General features: G+C 28.0%; 1 protein-coding gene across 1 annotated transcript in view; it reads left to right on the plus strand.

The window, feature by feature from the left end:
* The first annotated feature begins 4,448 nt into the window (after window positions 1-4,448).
* LOC143227909 (E3 ubiquitin-protein ligase SH3RF1-like) overlaps window positions 4,449-22,546 on the plus strand; it is a 67,529-nt gene continuing 49,431 nt past the window's right edge. Inside the window, exons 1-2 of the mRNA XM_076459267.1 lie at window positions 4,449-4,736; window positions 8,081-8,139. Of these exons, the coding sequence (XP_076315382.1) occupies window positions 4,449-4,736; window positions 8,081-8,139 (347 nt within the window). The remainder of the gene's footprint in view (window positions 4,737-8,080; window positions 8,140-22,546) is intronic.

Here is a 22,546-nt window from a genome sequence, read left to right on the forward strand (position 1 = left end):
TTAGATATACACCACATACCATTGAACAACTATGTTAAATTGTCACACTCATGTGATCACTATTTAAAAGAGTGATTAGATATACACCACAAACTATTGAACAACTATGTTAAATTGTCACACTCATGTGATCACTATTTAAAAAGAGTGATTAGATACCACATACTATTGAACAACTATGTTAAATTGTCACACTCATGTGATCACTATTTAAAAGAGTGATTAGATACACACCAGATACTATTGAACAACTATGTTAAATTATCACACTCATGTGATCACTATTTAAAAGAGTGATTAGATACCACATAATATTGAACAACTATGTTAAATTGTCACACTCATGTGATCACTATTTAAAAAGAGTGATTATATACCACATACTATTGAACAACTATGTTAAATTGTCACACTCATGTGATCACTATTTAAAAGAGTGATTAGATACACACCACATACTATTGAACAACTATGTTAAATTGTCACACTCATGTGATCACTATTTAAAAGAGTGATTAGATACACACCACATACTATTGAACAACTATGTTAAATTGTCACTCATGTGATCACTATTTAAAAGAGTGATTAGATACACACAAACAACATACTATTGAACAACTATGTTAAATTGTCACACTCATGTGATCACTATTTAAAAAGAGTGATTAGATACCACATACTATTGAACAACTATGTTAAATTGTCACTCATGTGATCACTATTTAAAAAGAGTGATTAGATACACACCACATACTATTGAACAACTATGTTAAATTGTCACACTCATGTGATCACTATTTAAAAGAGTGATTAGATACACACCACATACTATTGAACAACTATGTTAAATTGTCACACTCATGTGATCACTATTTAAAATAGTGATTAGATACACACCACATACTATTGAACAACTATGTTAAATTGTCACACTCATGTGATCACTATTTAAAAAGAGTGATTAGATACCACATACTATTGAACAACTATGTTAAATTGTCACACTCATGTGATCACTATTTAAAAGAGTGATTAGATACACACCACATACTATTGAACAACTATGTTAAATTGTCACTCATGTGATCACTATTTAAAAAGAGTGATTAGATACACACAAACAACATACTATTGAACAACTATGTTAAATTGTCACACTCATGTGATCACTATTTAAAAAAGAGTGATTAGATACCACATACTATTGAACAACTATGTTAAATTGTCACACTCATGTGATCACTATTTAAAAGAGTGATTAGATACACACCACATACTATTGAACAACTATGTTAAATTGTCACTCATGTGATCACTATTTAAAAAGAGTGATTAGATACCACATACTATTGAACAACTATGTTAAATTGTCACACTCATGTGATCACTATTTAAAAAGAGTGATTAGATACCACATACTATTGAACAACTATGTTAAATTGTCACACTCATGTGATCACTATTTAAAGAGTGATTAGATACACACCACATACTATTGAACAACTATGTTAAATTGTCACTCATGTGATCACTATTTAAAAAGAGTGATTAGATACACACAAACAACATACTATTGAACAACTATGTTAAATTGTCACACTCATGTGATCACTATTTAAAAAGAGTGATTAGATACACACCACATACTATTGAACAACTATGTTAAATTGTCACTCATGTGATCACTATTTAAAAGAGTGATTAGATACCACATACTATTGAACAACTATGTTAAATTGTCACACTCATGTGATCACTATTTAAAAAGAGTGATTAGATACCACATACTATTGAACAACTATGTTAAATTGTCACTCATGTGATCACTATTTAAAAAGAGTGATTAGATACACACCACATACTATTGAACAACTATGTTAAATTGTCACACTCATGTGATCACTATTTAAAAAGAGTGATTAGATACACACCACATACTATTGAACAACTATGTTAAATTGTCACACTCATGTGATCACTATTTAAAAGAGTGATTAGATACACACCACATACTATTGAACAACTATGTTAAATTGTCACTCATGTGATCACTATTTAAAAAGAGTGATTAGATACACACAAACAACATACTATTGAACAACTATGTTAAATTGTCACACTCATGTGATCACTATTTAAAAAGAGTGATTAGATACCACATACTATTGAACAACTATGTTAAATTGTCACACTCATGTGATCACTGTTTAAAAAGAGTGATTAGATACCACATACTATTGAACAACTATGTTAAATTGTCACACTCATGTGATCACTATTTAAAAAGAGTGATTAGATATACACCACATACCATTGAACAACTATGTTAAATTGTCACACTCATGTGATCACTATTTAAAAAGAGTGATTAGATATACACCACATACTATTGAACAACTATGTTAAATTGTCACACTCATGTGATCACTATTTAAAAAGAGTGATTAGATACACACCAGATACTATTGAACAACTATGTTAAATTGTCACACTCATGTGATCACTATTTAAAAGAGTGATTAGATACACACCACATACTATTGAACAACTATGTTAAATTGTCACACTCATGTGATCACTATTTAAAAAGAGTGATTAGATATACACCACATACCATTGAACAACTATGTTAAATTGTCACACTCATGTGATCACTATTTAAAAAGAGTGATTAGATATACACCACATACTATTGAACAACTATGTTAAATTGTCACACTCATGTGATCACTATTTAAAAGAGTGATTAGATACACACCAGATACTATTGAACAACTATGTTAAATTGTCACACTCATGTGATCACTATTTAAAAGAGTGATTAGATACACACCACATACTATTGAACAACTATGTTAAATTGTCACACTCATGTGATCACTATTTAAAAAGAGTGATTAGATATACACCACAAACCATTGAACAACTATGTTAAATTGTCACACTCATGTGATCACTATTTAAAAAGAGTGATTAGATACACACCACATACTGTTGAACAATTATGTTAAATTGTCACACTCATGTGATCACTATTTAAAAAGAGTGATTAGATACACACCACATACTATTGAACAACTATGTTAAATTGTCACACTCATGTGATCACTATTTAAAAGTGATTAGATACACACCACATACTATTGAACAACTATGTTAAATTGTCACACTCATGTGATCACTATTTAAAAAGTGATTAGATACACATACATACTATTGAACAACTATGTTAAATTGTCACACTCATGTGATCACTATTTAAAAGAGTGATTAGATACACACCAGACACTGTTGAACAACTATGTTAAATTGTCACACTCATGTGATCACTATTTAAAAAGAGAGATTAGATACACACCACATACTATTGAACAACTATGTTAAATTGTCACACTCATGTGATCACTATTTAAAAGTGATTAGATACCACATACTATTGAACAACTATGTTAAATTGTCACACTCTTGTGATCACTATTTAAAAAGAGTGGTTAGATACCACATACTATTGAACAACTATGTTAAATTGTCACACTCATGTGATCACTATTTAAAAAGAGTGATTAGATACACACCACATACTATTGAACAATTATGTTAAATTGTCACACAAGTTGTTAAATGTGTTTTTTTATGAGTGGATGATTTTTTAGGATGATTGTTAAGAAGTATGCTATCACACAAGTTATTAACTGTGTTTATATATGATGGTAACATTATAGAATGCACTTTAAGATAACTTATTCTTAGATAATTATATGAAAATTTCTTTACAATTCAAATGAGCCAGTGTATAATAATTTATGATTTATTGTGGTTGATTGGTAATATATTTTGACTTTCTGGTTTGATATCTACATATGTATTTAGGATAGCAGATTGTTTGTGTAAATTATAAAGACATGAGTATTTGATTCACATGTTTTTCAACTATGTAGTAACATGAATTACAAAATGTTTTACAGTCATCTAGTTTATTAGTGTGCAGAAAGAAACCAATAAATAATTACTGTTTTCCTTAAAATCTTTTCGTAATAAGAAATGTACAATGTAGTATTTCTGTAATTCTGTATGAGTGTCATTTCAGAATCATGTCTTTCTAAAAATTGTTTTTTCAATATTTATTTATTGTGTAATTCTATATTATTAGTCTTGGAGGTTTTATTTTAAATTATTTATATTTTTGAAATCCTTTATTGTAGTGTGGTGTAACAGATCAATCATACCTTCTGTTATATCACAAGCTCAAGTCATCCAGAATATTAAAAGGTATGAATCTAAACAGAAACTAATTAAACACTATGTGTAAAAAGAGTCGGTGTATGTTGTGTTATTGCTGATTATTTAATTAATATGTCATACTGTTGTTTCTTTTTCAGGTCACAATGTTTTAATGGTTTCTGTCACTTACGAACAATACACATGTGTGTAAGTGTTTTCCCAGCATGGATGAAACCTTTCTGAATGACATTTTGGAGTGCTCTGTATGTTTAGAACAATTGGATACCTCAAGCAAAGTGTTGCCATGCCAACATACATTTTGTCGTCGGTGTCTAGAGGAGATTGTTAACTCCCACAAGGAGCTACGGTGTCCCGAGTGTCGGGTACTGGTTGACACTAAGGTAGAAGACCTGCCTTGTAACATCTTACTGATCCGCTTACTGGAAGGAATAAAGAACAACTCTAGGTTTACCAGAAACTCTAATACAGGAAATGACACTCTTGGACCTAAGGCTAGAAGTCTCTTCTTGTGGAAGTTCTGGTAACCAAACTATACCTCATTCTCCCCATGTAATGACACCTCGACAACTTAGGTATCAGCCGGATCATGCGATGGACAGCTGTTTCCAAAACAGGTATTGCTTAATGATAATAAACAGGAGATTAGTAAAAACACATACCTCACTTGTAATATTATGATTTTTTTTCCTATTACCACCTATATTGAACTTATCTATAGTTCATATGTACAAACCTTATGATAAATTGTGCATGCTTGAAGACAAAAGTTATCTACATACAAAACATCAGCTAAGTAAAGTGGACAATAATTTATTGTTTAATTGATAGTACATGAGAGTAGACCATGAGATTATTCCCATATTGATGAAGAAAAGTGGACAATAATTTATCATTTAACTGATAGTACATGAGAGTAATCCATGAGATTACATATTGAAGAAGTAAAGTGGACAATAATTTATTGTTTAACTGATAGTGCATGAGAGTAGTCCATGAGATTACATATTGAAGAAGTAAAGTGGACAATAATTTATTGTTTAACTGATAGTGCATGAGAGTGGTCCATGAGATTATCCCTGTATGAAAGAACTAAAATGGACAATAGTTTCAAACTTACAAAGCATATATTTTAAAAATGTGGTCAGCGTTTAGTAAACTGTATGAGTTTGTTGAGTACATGCACAAAATTGGATGTGTTAATAAAGTATTTGTATATGTGTGTGAGATGATGAAGTTCATTAGTCTCGGACCTTAACCTGTTGAAAATTCTTTTGTCCATCTTGGAGTTTTCAAGTTTCACTTGGAAAATTTATTTAACCTACTAAATGTATATATACAGTTCTTTTCAGTGTCTCTGTATATTGTTTTAGTATTTTCTGTACAAACTGTTGTGAGGTCAGCAGTGTATGGTAATATGAAAAGCTGGTAACTCTGATATCAGATTCATACTACTGTGTTGAATGGTAATATGGTTAGAATATATACACACACTGATCGTTACCAGTGTATGTAGGGGTAAAGCTAGCTTAAGATAAAATAATATATAAATAAGTAAAAGATTTAGAATCCAAACTAAAATTTTGGGATTCAGAAATACATTTGTGATTACAACTCCTTGTTACTTTTCAGTGAAGCTATTTGTTATTGAAATTGTTATAATTCTTTCACTTTTGTACACAGTAAAGCATGGAAAGTTTCCACTGTAAGAGTTAGTTATATATGTGTTTCATACTACATCATGATCATGTCCACTAGATCTACCAACTGATCAAGACAGGTTTATTCACATTATTTTAGTCTAAACAGGAACAAAGGTTACTGCTGAATTTCTAATTAAAAAGGTTTTGTAGTTAATGTTATATGTAAGGAAAATATAATGTTTGATCAGTATTGCATGAGAAAGTGAAATGTGATGCAACAATTTCTGTAATATACAGTGTTTTCTAGCTTTATTTTAATATGTATGCTTACATTAGAATTTTGTTATTATTGTTATAATCCAGCAAAAATGCAATAAATAGTACAGTGTATTTCAGTAATAAAAGTAGCCAAGACATGAAATGTAACATTAGTTTATATTTTGTAGAGAATAATAGATTTGAAATAACATATGTTTTAGTTTTAAACAAGGTTAGTTTTGTGAGGTTAAAATTTTGTATTTATTTGCATGCCAACTTTGGTTGGGAATTCTGAAATTAAAACGTGACAGATGTGTTTTTATATATTTTGTTCACAATTTTTCAATATGTAAATAAATATTCAGTAACAAGTATTTATTTATTACATGAAAATATATATCAGGTCATCCCTTAAATAATGTCTGGTTTTAGGTTCAGAAAAGAGAAAAGATTTCAAATGCTTTTAATGTTATTTAATCAATAATGTGTGTTCCTTTATTATTAATTACTTCCTGCTAATGATTCACAAACTTCTGTATGCTACTTCTGTAAAATTCTTGGGGTTTAGAGGAAAAGAATGTAGAGATGGTAGTTTTGATGTCTTCATGTGTTCCAAGCTTTTTTCCATCAAGATAGTTCAGCAAACTTTGGAATAGATGATAATCAGATGGAGCAAGGTCTGGAGGATAAGGAGGATGTGGAAGGTTTTCCCAGTCTATCTCTTCAGACTTTACAGATATGATCCTTGTTGTATGGAGCCATGATTATTTTGGTGTAACACAACACCATTATGATTATCAAAGCAGGCCTCTTTTCTTTCAGTGCAACATTCAAGCACTCTAACTGTTGACAGTAGAAGTCTGAGTAATCATTACGCTTAATGGCATCAATTCAAACTGGATCACACCAACAATATCCCACCAAACACTTAACAAGACTTACCTAGAGTGGAGGTCCATTATGGGCTGTGCTTTAGCCAGTTTACCTCCGCTGAGCCATTGTCTGCGGCTCTTAACATTTTTATAAAATATCCATTTTTCATCTCCAGTCTTTAACCTGTCCCAAAATGTGAGTTACCTTGACGAGTACAGAGAAGTGTAAATATCCACTCTTGCTCTAAGATTGACTTCTGTCAACTCATGGGGGACCCATTTTCCAAGTTTCGACACCTTTCCAAGCTGTTGTAGGTGACTGTGAACTGTTGAATGGATTAAGTTAAACTTCTGTGCTAGTTCTTCAACTGTTACAGCACAATCTTCATCAAGTGCAGCCAACAGTAAGTCATCATTAAACTCAACAGGACAACCTGAATGTGGCGCATCACTTAAGCTGTAGTCACCTGATCTGAACTTCTGATACCACCTTTGACATTTTCTTTCATTGAGAGACTCTACACTATAAACACCTTGAATGTTTTATGTAGTTTCTGTTGCACTATTGCCTTTTTTAAACTCGTAAAGCATTATATGTCTAATGTGCTTCTCAGACATATCCATCATCTTAAGGGTTTATTTGATTAATGATCTGAATAGGTGGAGTTGAGTTAGTTTCTTTTATTTATCTGAACATTTTTATACACGTTCTACTACATATTTTAGTTGTTAAAGCCTTCTACAAAGACAGAAATGATGATGCACTTTCTGTATTAAATTTTTGGACATCACTTATGGGATGACCTGATAAAATAGTGACTAGAGTGATGTCATAATTTTGAATAATTATAGTTAGTAAGTACAGAGAAAGTACATTTAAATAAACAACTAAACCCTAGAATACAAGTGTCAACAGTATTATTGGTTGTGTCACTTTCAGGTACATTTAATCAGTGTAAATTTCTTTGATCAGTATTAATTAGATATCATAATTTGAAACTGAAGTCTGCATGTCTTGTATAGATATATATAAAACTAATAACATTATACATGCACCATCTACAGGTTGTTCAACCAATACCATGTGCCAAAGCTCTCTATCCCTATGAAGCAAAAGAGCCAGGGTATGTTAGAAGTGGCATCAATAACTGCCATTCATGTGACTTAAATGTGAAATGTAATTTAACTAGGTTTAAAAGTTGTGAGTTGTGATAGTTATGAATGTCCATAATTAAGTTTCAGGATGAGATTGCTCCAAATCTGTGAGTTGTAGTTCAAGAGATAGTTATGAATGTCTAGTTTTATAATTAAGTTTCAGGAGGAGATTGCTCTAAATCTGTAGTTTAATAATTCTGTTTGATAGATTGTTATGTATATCTAGTTCTATAAAGTACATGAATGAGCACTTTGTAAACAATCATTGTTTAGTGTATTACTTTCAAAAGTAGTTACCCTGTATGATCTAGCCAGTTGTATGTGTCATAACAAATCATTTGTGATCATACCGTATCTGGAATGTATATTGTAAGAGGAGAAAGATAAATGAGGGATATAGTTCTAATCCAAATTGTTTAAAGTAAAAATGTAGAACAGTAACAGTTCTTTTCCAAACCTTGATTGTAAGTTATACTACATCACAGAAGAAGCAATGTTTCATTCTACTAATATTAAACTGGGTCTTACTAAAGAGGCTGGTGTGATATCCACTATTTCATGGCCTCCAATTATAATGTAAATTAAATAACTATTTATATGCTTTGAAGAGGCATATTCAGAATTTGCTGGTTTTTATGTGAGGTTGACTGAAACTGTTATCAGTTTGGAAACAGAAGGTGTTTTTCAACATTTTTTTCCCTGTGTATGTATGGCTCATATCCCATTATTCTGTTTTATCATCTGTCTCATGAGTTACTGCAGATAGCTTAGTGTTACAGAATGCTGTATGTATGTTACACTGCTGAATTCTGTCTTCTTCAGTGTTCATATTGACAAGAGTATTTTATCTCTACATTGTTTCTATATGAACAAATCTTGTTCATTTTAGTCCATCTTTACATTATTGGAGTGACTTGCTCTTGAAATATTTACTAGAATTGTTAAATTACATTTCTGGAGTTTCTGCAGTACATTAGATATTGTCTTAGTGACCACTGTATGCAGAGATAGGAGTCTGCTATGTGTATTACAGAAAATGTATTAAGGTTGTTTGTTAATTGTTGACTTGTTTTATATTATTTAATGCTTGTGTTTACACCTTGTCATTTTATCATTGACTTGTTTTATATATAGTGTTATTTGATCTTGTGTTTACACCTTGTCATTTAATCATTGACCTGTTTTATATATAGTGTTATTTGATCTTGTGTTTACACCTTGTCATTTTATCATTGACTTGTTTTATATATAGTGTTATTTGATCTTGTGTTTACACCTTATCATTTACTCATTGACTTGTTTTATATATAGTGTTATTTGATGCTTGTGTTTACACCTTATCATTTAATCATTGACTTGTTTTATATATAGTGTTATTTGATCTTGTGTTTACACCTTATCATTTAATCATTGACTTGTTTTATATATAGTGTTATTTGATCTTGTGTTTACACCTTATCATTTAATCATTGACTTGTTTTATATATAGTGTTATTTGATGCTTGTGTTTACACCTTATCACTTGTTTTATATATAGTTTATTTGATCTTGTGTTTACACCTTATCATTTAATCATTGACTTGTTTTATATATAGTGTTATTTGATCTTGTGTTTACACCTTATCATTTAATCATTGACTTGTTTTATATATAGTGTTATTTGATGCTTGTGTTTACACCTTATCATTTAATCATTGACCTGTTTTATATATAGTGTTATTTGATGCTTGTGTTTACACCTTATCATTTAATCATTGACCTGTTTTATATATAGTGTTATTTGATGCTTGTGTTTACACCTTATCATTTAATCATTGACCTGTTTTATATATAGTGTTATTTGATCTTGTGTTTACACCTTATCATTTAATCATTGACTTGTTTTATATATAGTGTTATTTGATCTTGTGTTTACACCTTATCATTTAATCATTGACTTGTTTTATATATAGTGTTATTTGGTGTTGTGTTTACACCTTATCATTTAATCATTGACCTGTTTTATATATAGTGTTATTTGATGCTTGTGTTTACACCTTATCATTTAATCATTGACTTGTTTTATATATAGTGTTATTTGATCTTGTGTTTACACCTTATCATTTAATCATTGACCTGTTTTATATATAGTGTTATTTGATCTTGTGTTTACACCTTATCATTTAATCATTGACTTGTTTTATATATAGTGTTATTTGATCTTGTGTTTACACCTTATCATTTAATCATTGACCTGTTTTATATATAGTGTTATTTGATGCTTGTGTTTACACCTTATCATTTAATCATTGACTTGTTTTATATATAGTGTTATTTGGTGCTTGTGTTTACACCTTATCATTTAATCATTGACCTGTTTTATATATAGTGTTATTTGATCTTGTGTTTACACCTTATCATTTAATCATTGACTTGTTTTATATATAGTGTTATTTGGTGCTTGTGTTTACACCTTATCATTTAATCATTGACCTGTTTTATATATAGTGTTATTTGATGCTTGTGTTTACACCTTATCATTTAATCATTGACCTGTTTTATATATAGTGTTATTTGATGCTTGTGTTTACACCTTATCATTTAATCATTGACCTGTTTTATATATAGTGTTATTTGATCTTGTGTTTACACCTTATCATTTAATCATTGACTTGTTTTATATATAGTGTTATTTGATCTTGTGTTTACACCTTATCATTTAATCATTGACTTGTTTTATTATATAGTGTTATTTGTGTTATTTGATCTTGTGTTTACACCTTATCATTTAATCATTGACCTGTTTTATATATAGTGTTATTTGATCTTGTGTTTACACCTTATCATTTAATCATTGACCTGTTTTATATATAGTGTTATTTGATCTTGTGTTTACACCTTATCATTTAATCATTGACTTGTTTTATATATAGTGTTATTTGATGCTTGTGTTTACACCTTATCATTTAATCATTGACCTGTTTTATATATAGTGTTATTTGATCTTGTGTTTACACCTTATCATTTAATCATTGACTTGTTTTATATATAGTGTTATTTGATCTTGTGTTTACACCTTATCATTTAATCATTGACTTGTTTTACACCTTATCATTTACTCATTGACTTGTTTTATATATAGTGTTATTTGATGCTTGTTTTTACACCTTATCATTTAATCATTGACTTGTTTTATATATAGTGTTATTTGATGCTTGTGTTTACACCTTATCATTTAATCATTGACCTGTTTTATATATAGTGTTATTTGATCTTGTGTTTACACCTTATCATTTAATCATTGACTTGTTTTATATATAGTGTTATTTGATCTTGTGTTTACACCTTATCATTTAATCATTGACTTGTTTTATATATAGTGTTATTTGATCTTGTGTTTACACCTTATCATTTAATCATTGACCTGTTTTATATATAGTGTTATTTGGTGCTTGTGTTTACACCTTATCATTTAATCATTGACCTGTTTTATATATAGTGTTATTTGATCTTGTGTTTACACCTTATCATTTAATCATTGACCTGTTTTATATATAGTGTTATTTGATGCTTGTGTTTACACCTTATCATTTAATCATTGACCTGTTTTATATATAGTGTTATTTGATCTTGTGTTTACACCTTATCATTTAATCATTGACTTGTTTTATATATAGTGTTATTTGATCTTGTGTTTACACCTTATCATTTAATCATTGACTTGTTTTATATATAGTGTTATTTGATGTTGTGTTTACACCTTGTGTTTACACCTTATCATTTAATCATTGACCTGTTTTATATATAGTGTTATTTGATTGCTTGTGTTTACACCTTATCATTTAATCATTGACCTGTTTTATATATAGTGTTATTTGATCTTGTGTTTACACCTTATCATTTAATCATTGACCTGTTTTATATATAGTGTTATTTGATCTTGTGTTTACACCTTATCATTTAATCATTGACCTGTTTTATATATAGTGTTATTTGATGCTTGTGTTTACACCTTATCATTTAATCATTGACCTGTTTTATATATAGTGTTATTTGATCTTGTGTTTACACCTTATCATTTAATCATTGACCTGTTTTATATATAGTGTTATTTGATGCTTGTGTTTACACCTTATCATTTAATCATTGACCTGTTTTATATATAGTGTTATTTGATGCTTGTGTTTACACCTTATCATTTAATCATTGACCTGTTTTATATATAGTGTTATTTGATGCTTGTGTTTACACCTTATCATTTAATCATTGACCTGTTTTATATATAGTGTTATTTGATGCTTGTGTTTACACCTTATCATTTAATCATTGACCTGTTTTATATATAGTGTTATTTGGTGCTTGTGTTTACACCTTATCATTTAATCATTGACCTGTTTTATATATAGTGTTATTTGGTGCTTGTGTTTACACCTTATCATTTAATCATTGACCTGTTTTATATATAGTGTTATTTGATGCTTGTGTTTACACCTTATCATTTAATCATTGACCTGTTTTATATATAGTGTTATTTGATCTTGTGTTTACCTTATCATTTAATCATTAACCTGTTTTATATATAGTGTTATTTGATCTTGTCTTTACACCTTATCATTTAATCATTGACTTGTTTTATATATAGTGTTATTTGATCTTGTGTTTACACCTTATCATATAATCATTGACCTGTTTTATATATAGTGTTATTTGATCTTGTGTTTACACCTTATCATTTAATCATTGACCTGTTTTATATATAGTGTTATTTGGTGCTTGTGTTTACACCTTATCATTTAATCATTGACCTGTTTTATATATAGTGTTATTTGATCTTGTGTTTACACCTTATCATTTAATCATTGACCTGTTTTATATATAGTGTTATTTGGTGCTTGTGTTTACACCTTATCATTTAATCATTGACCTGTTTTATATATAGTGTTATTTGATGCTTGTGTTTACACCTTATCATTTAATCATTGACCTGTTTTATATATAGTGTTATTTGATGCTTGTGTTTACACCTTATCATTTAATCATTGACCTGTTTTATATATAGTGTTATTTGGTGCTTGTGTTTACACCTTATCATTTAATCATTGACCTGTTTTATATATAGTGTTATTTGATGCTTGTGTTTACACCTTATCATTTAATCATTGACCTGTTTTATATATAGTGTTATTTGATCTTGTGTTTACACCTTATCATTTAATCATTGACTTGTTTTATATATAGTGTTATTTGGTCTTGTTTTATATATAGTGTTATTTGATCTTGTGTTTACACCTTATCATTTAATCATTGACCTGTTTTATATATAGTGTTATTTGACACCTGCTTGTGTTTACACCCTTATCATTTAATCATTGACCTGTTTTATATATAGTGTTATTTGGTGCTTGTGTTTACACCTTATCATTTAATCATTGACTTGTTTTATATATAGTGTTATTTGGTGCTTGTGTTTACACCTTATCATTTAATCATTGACCTGTTTTATATATAGTGTTATTTGATCTTGTCTTTACACCTTATCATTTAATCATTAACCTGTTTTATATATAGTGTTATTTGATCTTGTGTTTACACCTTATCATTTAATCATTGACTTGTTTTATATATAGTGTTATTTGATCTTGTGTTTACACCTTATCATTTACTCATTGACTTGCTTTATATATAGTGTTATTTGATGCTTGTTTTTACACCTTATCATTTAATCATTGACTTGTTTTATATATAGTGTTATTTGATCTTGTGTTTACACCTTATCATTTAATCATTGACTTGTTTTATATATAGTGTTATTTGGTGCTTGTGTTTACACCTTATCATTTAATCATTGACCTGTTTTATATATAGTGTTATTTGGTGTTGTGTTTACACCTTATCATTTAATCATTGACCTGTTTTATATATAGTGTTATTTGATGCTTGTGTTTACACCTTATCATTTAATCATTGACCTGTTTTATATATAGTGTTATTTGATCTTGTGTTTACACCTTATCATTTAATCATTGACTTGTTTTATATATAGTGTTATTTGATCTTGTGTTTACACCTTATCATTTAATCATTGACTTGTTTTATATATAGTGTTATTTGATGCTTGTTTTTACACCTTATCATTTAATCATTGACTTGTTTTATATATAGTGTTATTTGATGCTTGTGTTTACACCTTATCATTTAATCATTGACTTGTTTTATATATAGTGTTATTTGATGCTTGTGTTTACACCTTATCATTTAATCATTGACTTGTTTTATATATAGTGTTATTTGATGCTTGTGTTTACACCTTATCATTTAATCATTGACTTGTTTTATATATAGTGTTATTTGGTGCTTGTGTTTACACCTTATCATTTAATCATTGACTTGTTTTATATATAGTGTTATTTGGTGTTGTGTTTACACCTTATCATTTAATCATTGACCTGTTTTATATATAGTGTTATTTGGTGTTGTGTTTACACCTTATCATTTAATCATTGACCTGTTTTATATATAGTGTTATTTGATGCTTGTGTTTACACCTTATCATTTAATCATTGACCTGTTTTATATATAGTGTTATTTGATCTTGTGTTTACACCTTATCATTTAATCATTGACTTGTTTTATATATAGTGTTATTTGGTGCTTGTGTTTACACCTTATCATTTAATCATTGACCTGTTTTTATATATAGTGTTATTTGATGCTTGTGTTTACACCTTATCATTTAATCATTGACCTGTTTTATATATAGTGTTATTTGATGCTTGTGTTTACACCTTATCATTTAATCATTGACCTGTTTTATATATAGTGTTATTTGATCTTGTGTTTACACCTTATCATTTAATCATTGACCTGTTTTATATATAGTGTTATTTGATCTTGTGTTTACACCTTATCATTTAATCATTGACCTGTTTTATATATAGTGTTATTTGATCTTGTGTTTACACCTTATCATTTAATCATTGACTTGTTTTATATATAGTGTTATTTGATGCTTGTGTTTACACCTTATCATTTAATCATTGACCTGTTTTATATATAGTGTTATTTGATCTTGTGTTTACACCTTATCATTTAATCATTGACCTGTTTTATATATAGTGTTATTTGATGCTTGTGTTTACACCTTATCATTTAATCATTGACCTGTTTTATATATAGTGTTATTTGATGCTTGTGTTTACACCTTATCATTTAATCATTGACCTGTTTTATATATAGTGTTATTTGATGCTTGTGTTTACACCTTATCATTTAATCATTGACCTGTTTTATATATAGTGTTATTTGATGCTTGTGTTTACACCTTATCATTTAATCATTGACCTGTTTTATATATAGTGTTATTTGGTGCTTGTGTTTACACCTTATCATTTAATCATTGACCTGTTTTATATATAGTGTTATTTGGTGCTTGTGTTTACACCTTATCATTTAATCATTGACCTGTTTTATATATAGTGTTATTTGATCTTGTCTTTACACCTTATCATTTAATCATTGACCTGTTTTATATATAGTGTTATTTGATCTTGTGTTTACACCTTATCATTTAATCATTAACCTGTTTTATATATAGTGTTATTTGATCTTGTGTTTACACCTTATCATTTAATCATTGACCTGTTTTATATATAGTGTTATTTGATCTTGTGTTTACACCTTATCATTTAATCATTGACCTGTTTTATATATAGTGTTATTTGATCTTGTGTTTACACCTTATCATTTAATCATTGACCTGTTTTATATATAGTGTTATTTGGTGCTTGTGTTTACACCTTATCATTTAATCATTGACCTGTTTTATATATAGTGTTATTTGATGCTTGTGTTTACACCTTATCATTTAATCATTGACCTGTTTTATATATAGTGTTATTTGGTGCTTGTGTTTACACCTTATCATTTAATCATTGACCTGTTTTATATATAGTGTTATTTGATGCTTGTGTTTACACCTTATCATTTAATCATTGACCTGTTTTATATATAGTGTTATTTGGTGCTTGTGTTTACACCTTATCATTTAATCATTGACCTGTTTTATATATAGTGTTATTTGATCTTGTGTTTACACCTTATCATTTAATCATTGACCTGTTTTATATATAGTGTTATTTGGTGCTTGTGTTTACACCTTATCATTTAATCATTGACCTGTTTTATATATAGTGTTATTTGATCTTGTGTTTACACCTTATCATTTAATCATTGACATATATAGTGTTATTTGGTGCTTGTGTTTACACCTTATCATTTAATCATTGACCTGTTTTATATATAGTGTTATTTGATGCTTGTGTTTACACCTTATCATTTAATCATTGACCTGTTTTATATATAGTGTTATTTGATGCTTGTGTTTACACCTTATCATTTAATCATTGACCTGTTTTATATATAGTGTTATTTGATCTTGTGTTTACACCTTATCATTTAATCATTGACCTGTTTTATATATAGTGTTATTTGGTGCTTGTGTTTACACCTTATCATTTAATCATTGACCTGTTTTATATATAGTGTTATTTGATGCTTGTGTTTACACCTTATCATTTAATCATTGACCTGTTTTATATATAGTGTTATTTGATCTTGTGTTTACACCTTATCATTTAATCATTGACCTGTTTTATATATAGTGTTATTTGGTGCTTGTGTTTACACCTTATCATTTAATCATTGACTTGTTTTATATATAGTGTTATTTGATGCTTGTGTTTACTTGTGTTTACACCTTATCATTTAATCATTGACTTGTTTTATATATAGTGTTATTTGATCTTGTGTTTACACCTTATCATTTAATCATTGACCTGTTTTATATATAGTGTTATTTGGTGCTTGTGTTTACACCTTATCATTTAATCATTGACCTGTTTTATATATAGTGTTATTTGATCTTGTGTTTACACCTTATCATTTAATCATTGACCTGTTTTATATATAGTGTTATTTGATGCTTGTGTTTACACCTTATCATTTAATCATTGACCTGTTTTATATATAGTGTTATTTGATCTTGTGTTTACACCTTATCATTTAATCATTGACCTGTTTTATATATAGTGTTATTTGGTGCTTGTGTTTACACCTTATCATTTAATCATTGACCTGTTTTATATATAGTGTTATTTGATTATCATTTAATCATTGCTTGTGTTGTACACCTTATCATTTAATCATTGACCTGTTTTATATATAGTGTTATTTGGTGCTTGTGTTTACACCTTATCATTTAATCATTGACCTGTTTTATATATAGTGTTATTTGATCTTGTGTTTACACCTTATCATTTAATCATTGACCTGTTTTATATATAGTGTTATTTGGTGCTTGTGTTTACACCTTATCATTTAATCATTGACCTGTTTTATATATAGTGTTATTTGATCTTGTGTTTACACCTTATCATTTAATCATTGACCTGTTTTATATATAGTGTTATTTGGTGCTTGTGTTTACACCTTATCATTTAATCATTGACCTGTTTTATATATAGTGTTATTTGATCTTGTGTTTACACCTTATCATTTAATCATTGACCTGTTTTATATATAGTGTTATTTGGTGCTTGTGTTTACACCTTATCATTTAATCATTGACCTGTTTTATATATAGTGTTATTTGATCTTGTGTTTACACCTTATCATTTAATCATTGACCTGTTTTATATATAGTGTTATTTGGTGCTTGTGTTTACACCTTATCATTTAATCATTGACCTGTTTTATATATAGTGTTATTTGATCTTGTGTTTACACCTTATCATTTAATCATTGACTTGTTTTATATATAGTGTTATTTGATGCTTGTGTTTACACCTTATCATTTAATCATTAACCTGTTTTATATATAGTGTTATTTGGTGCTTGTGTTTACACCTTATCATTTAATCATTGACCTGTTTTATATATAGTGTTATTTGATCTTGTGTTTACACCTTATCATTTAATCATTGACTTGTTTTATATATAGTGTTATTTGATCTTGTGTTTACACCTTATCATTTAATCATTGACTTGTTTTATATATAGTGTTATTTGATCTTGTGTTTACACCTTATCATTTAATCATTGACTTGTTTTATATATAGTGTTATTTGGTGTTGTGTTTACACCTTATCATTTAATCATTGACCTGTTTTATATATAGTGTTATTTGATGCTTGTGTTTACACCTTATCATTTAATCATTGACCTGTTTTATATATAGTGTTATTTGATCTTGTGTTTACACCTTATCATTTAATCATTGACTTGTTTTATATATAGTGTTATTTGATCTTGTCTTTACACCTTATCATTTAATCATTGACCTGTTTTATATATAGTGTTATTTGATCTTGTCTTTACACCTTATCATTTAATCATTAACCTGTTTTATATATAGTGTTATTTGATCTTGTGTTTACACCTTATCATTTAATCATTGACTTGTTTTATATATAGTGTTATTTGGTGCTTGTGTTTACACCTTATCATTTAATCATTGACCTGTTTTATATATAGTGTTATTTGATCTTGTGTTTACACCTTATCATTTAATCATTGACTTGTTTTATATATAGTGTTATTTGGTGCTTGTGTTTACACCTTATCATTTAATCATTGACCTGTTTTATATATAGTGTTATTTGATCTTGTGTTTACACCTTATCATTTAATCATTGACTTGTTTTATATATAGTGTTATTTGATCTTGTGTTTACACCTTATCATTTAATCATTGACTTGTTTTATATATAGTGTTATTTGATGCTTGTGTTTACACCTTATTTAATCATTGACTTGTTTTATGTATAGTGTTATTTGATCTTGTGTTTACACTTTATCATTTAATCATTGACTTGTTTTATATATAGTGTTATTTGATGCTTGTGTTTACACCTTATCATTTAATCATTGACTTGTTTTATATATAGTGTTATTTGATCTTGTGTTTACACCTTATCATTTAATCATTGACCTGTTTTATATATAGTGTTATTTGGTGCTTGTGTTTACACCTTATCATTTAATCATTGACCTGTTTCATATATAGTGTTATTTGGTGCTTGTGTTTACACCTTATCATTTAATCATTGACCTGTTTTATATATAGTGTTATTTGGTGTTGTGTTTACACCTTATCATTTAATCATTGACCTGTTTTATATATAGTGTTATTTGATGCTTGTGTTTACACCTTATCATTTAATCATTGACCTGTTTTATATATAGTGTTATTTGATCTTGTGTTTACACCTTATCATTTAATCATTGACTTGTTTTATATATAGTGTTATTTGATCTTGTGTTTACACCTTATCATTTAATCATTGACTTGTTTTATATATAGTGTTATTTGGTGTTGTGTTTACACCTTATCATTTAATCATTGACCTGTTTTATATATAGTGTTATTTGATGCTTGTGTTTACACCTTATCATTTAATCATTGACCTGTTTTATATATAGTGTTATTTGATCTTGTGTTTACACCTTCTCATTTTATCATTGACTTGTTTTATATATAGTGTTATTTGATCTTGTCGTTACACCTTATCATTTAATCATTGACCTGTTTTATATATAGTGTTATTTGATCTTGTCTTTACACCTTATCATTTAATCATTAACCTGTTTTATATATAGTGTTATTTGATCTTGTGTTTACACCTTATCATTTAATCATTGACTTGTTTTATATATAGTGTTATTTGATGCTTGTGTTTTACACCTTATCATTTAATCATTGACCTGTTTTATATATAGTGTTATTTGATCTTGTGTTTACACCTTATCATTTAATCATTGACTTGTTTTATATATAGTGTTATTTGGTGCTTGTGTTTACACCTTATCATTTAATCATTGACCTGTTTTATATATAGTGTTATTTGATGCTTGTGTTTACACCTTATCATTTAATCATTGACCTGTTTTATATATAGTGTTATTTGATCTTGTGTTTACACCTTATCATTTAATCATTGACTTGTTTTATATATAGTGTTATTTGGTGCTTGTGTTTACACCTTATCATTTAATCATTGACCTGTTTTATATATAGTGTTATTTGATGCTTGTGTTTACACCTTATCATTTAATCATTGACCTGTTTTATATATAGTGTTATTTGGTGCTTGTGTTTACACCTTATCATTTAATCATTGACCTGTTTTATATATAGTGTTATTTGATCTTGTGTTTACACCTTATCATTTAATCTGACTTGTTTTATATATAGTGTTATTTGGTGCTTGTGTTTACACCTTATCATTTAATCATTGACTTGTTTTATATATAGTGTTATTTGGTGCTTGTGTTTACACCTTATCATTTAATCATTGACCTGTTTTATATATAGTGTTATTTGGTGCTTGTGTTTACACCTTATCATTTAATCATTGACCTGTTTTATATATAGTGTTATTTGATCTTGTCTTTTACACCTTATCATTTAATCATTAACCTGTTTTATATATAGTGTTATTTGATCTTGTGTTTACACCTTATCATTTAATCATTAACCTGTTTTATATATAGTGTTATTTGATCTTGTGTTTACACCTTATCATTTAATCATTAACCTGTTTTATATATAGTGTTATTTGATCTTGTCTTTACACCTTATCATTTAATCATTGACTTGTTTTATATATAGTGTTATTTGATCTTGTGTTTACACCTTATCATTTAATCATTGACCTGTTTTATATATAGTGTTATTTGGTGCTTGTGTTTACACCTTATCATTTAATCATTAACCTGTTTTATATATAGTGTTATTTGGTGCTTGTGTTTACACCTTATCATTTAATCATTGACTTGTTTTATATATAGTGTTATTTGGTGCTTGTGTTTACACCTTATCATTTAATCATTGACCTGTTTTATATATAGTGTTATTTGATCTTGTGTTTACACCTTATCATTTAATCATTGACCTGTTTTATATATAGTGTTATTTGGTGCTTGTGTTTACACCTTATCATTTAATCATTGACCTGTTTTATATATAGTGTTATTTGGTGCTTGTGTTTACACCTTATCATTTAATCATTGACCTGTTTTATATATAGTGTTATTTGATCTTGTGTTTACACCTTATCATTTAATCTGAGTTGTTTTATATATAGTGTTATTTGGTGCTTGTGTTTACACCTTATCATTTAATCATTGACTTGTTTTATATATAGTGTTATTTGGTGCTTGTGTTTACACCTTATCATTTAATCATTGACCTGTTTTATATATAGTGTTATTTGATCTTGTGTTTACACCTTATCATTTAATCATTGACCTGTTTTATATATAGTGTTATTTGATCTTGTGTTTACACCTTATCATTTAATCATTGACCTGTTTTATATATAGTGTTATTTGATCTTGTGTTTACACCTTATCATTTAATCATTGACTTGTTTTATATATAGTGTTATTTGATCTTGTGTTTACACCTTATCATTTAATCATTGACCTGTTTTATATATAGTGTTATTTGGTGCTTGTGTTTACACCTTATCATTTAATCATTGACCTGTTTTATATATAGTGTTATTTGGTGCTTGTGTTTACACCTTATCATTTAATCATTGACTTGTTTTATATATAGTGTTATTTGGTGCTTGTGTTTACACCTTATCATTTAATCATTGACCTGTTTTATATATAGTGTTATTTGATCTTGTGTTTACACCTTATCATTTAATCATTGACCTGTTTTATATATAGTGTTATTTGGTGCTTGTGTTTACACCTTATCATTTAATCATTGACCTGTTTTATATATAGTGTTATTTGATCTTGTGTTTACACCTTATCATTTAATCATTGACTTGTTTTATATATATAGTGTTATTTGGTGCTTGTGTTTACACCTTATCATTTAATCATTGACCTGTTTTATATATAGTGTTATTTGATGCTTGTGTTTACACCTTATCATTTAATCATTGACCTGTTTTATATATAGTGTTATTTGGTGCTTGTGTTTACACCTTATCATTTAATCATTGACCTGTTTTATATATAGTGTTATTTGGTGCTTGTGTTTACACCTTATCATTTAATCATTGACTTGTTTTATATATAGTGTTATTTGGTGCTTGTGTTTACACCTTATCATTTAATCATTGACTTGTTTTATATATAGTGTTATTTGATGCTTGTGTTTACACCTTATCATTTTATCATTGACTTGTTTTATATATAGTGTTATTTGGTGCTTGTGTTTACACCTTATCATTTAATCATTGACCTGTTTTATATATAGTGTTATTTGGTGCTTGTGTTTACACCTTATCATTTAATCATTGACCTGTTTTATATATAGTGTTATTTGGTGCTTGTGTTTACACCTTATCATTTAATCATTAACCTGTTTTATATATA

This window comes from Tachypleus tridentatus, chromosome 10, assembly GCF_004210375.1.
Source record: "Tachypleus tridentatus isolate NWPU-2018 chromosome 10, ASM421037v1, whole genome shotgun sequence".
NCBI lineage: Eukaryota > Metazoa > Arthropoda > Merostomata > Xiphosura > Limulidae > Tachypleus > Tachypleus tridentatus.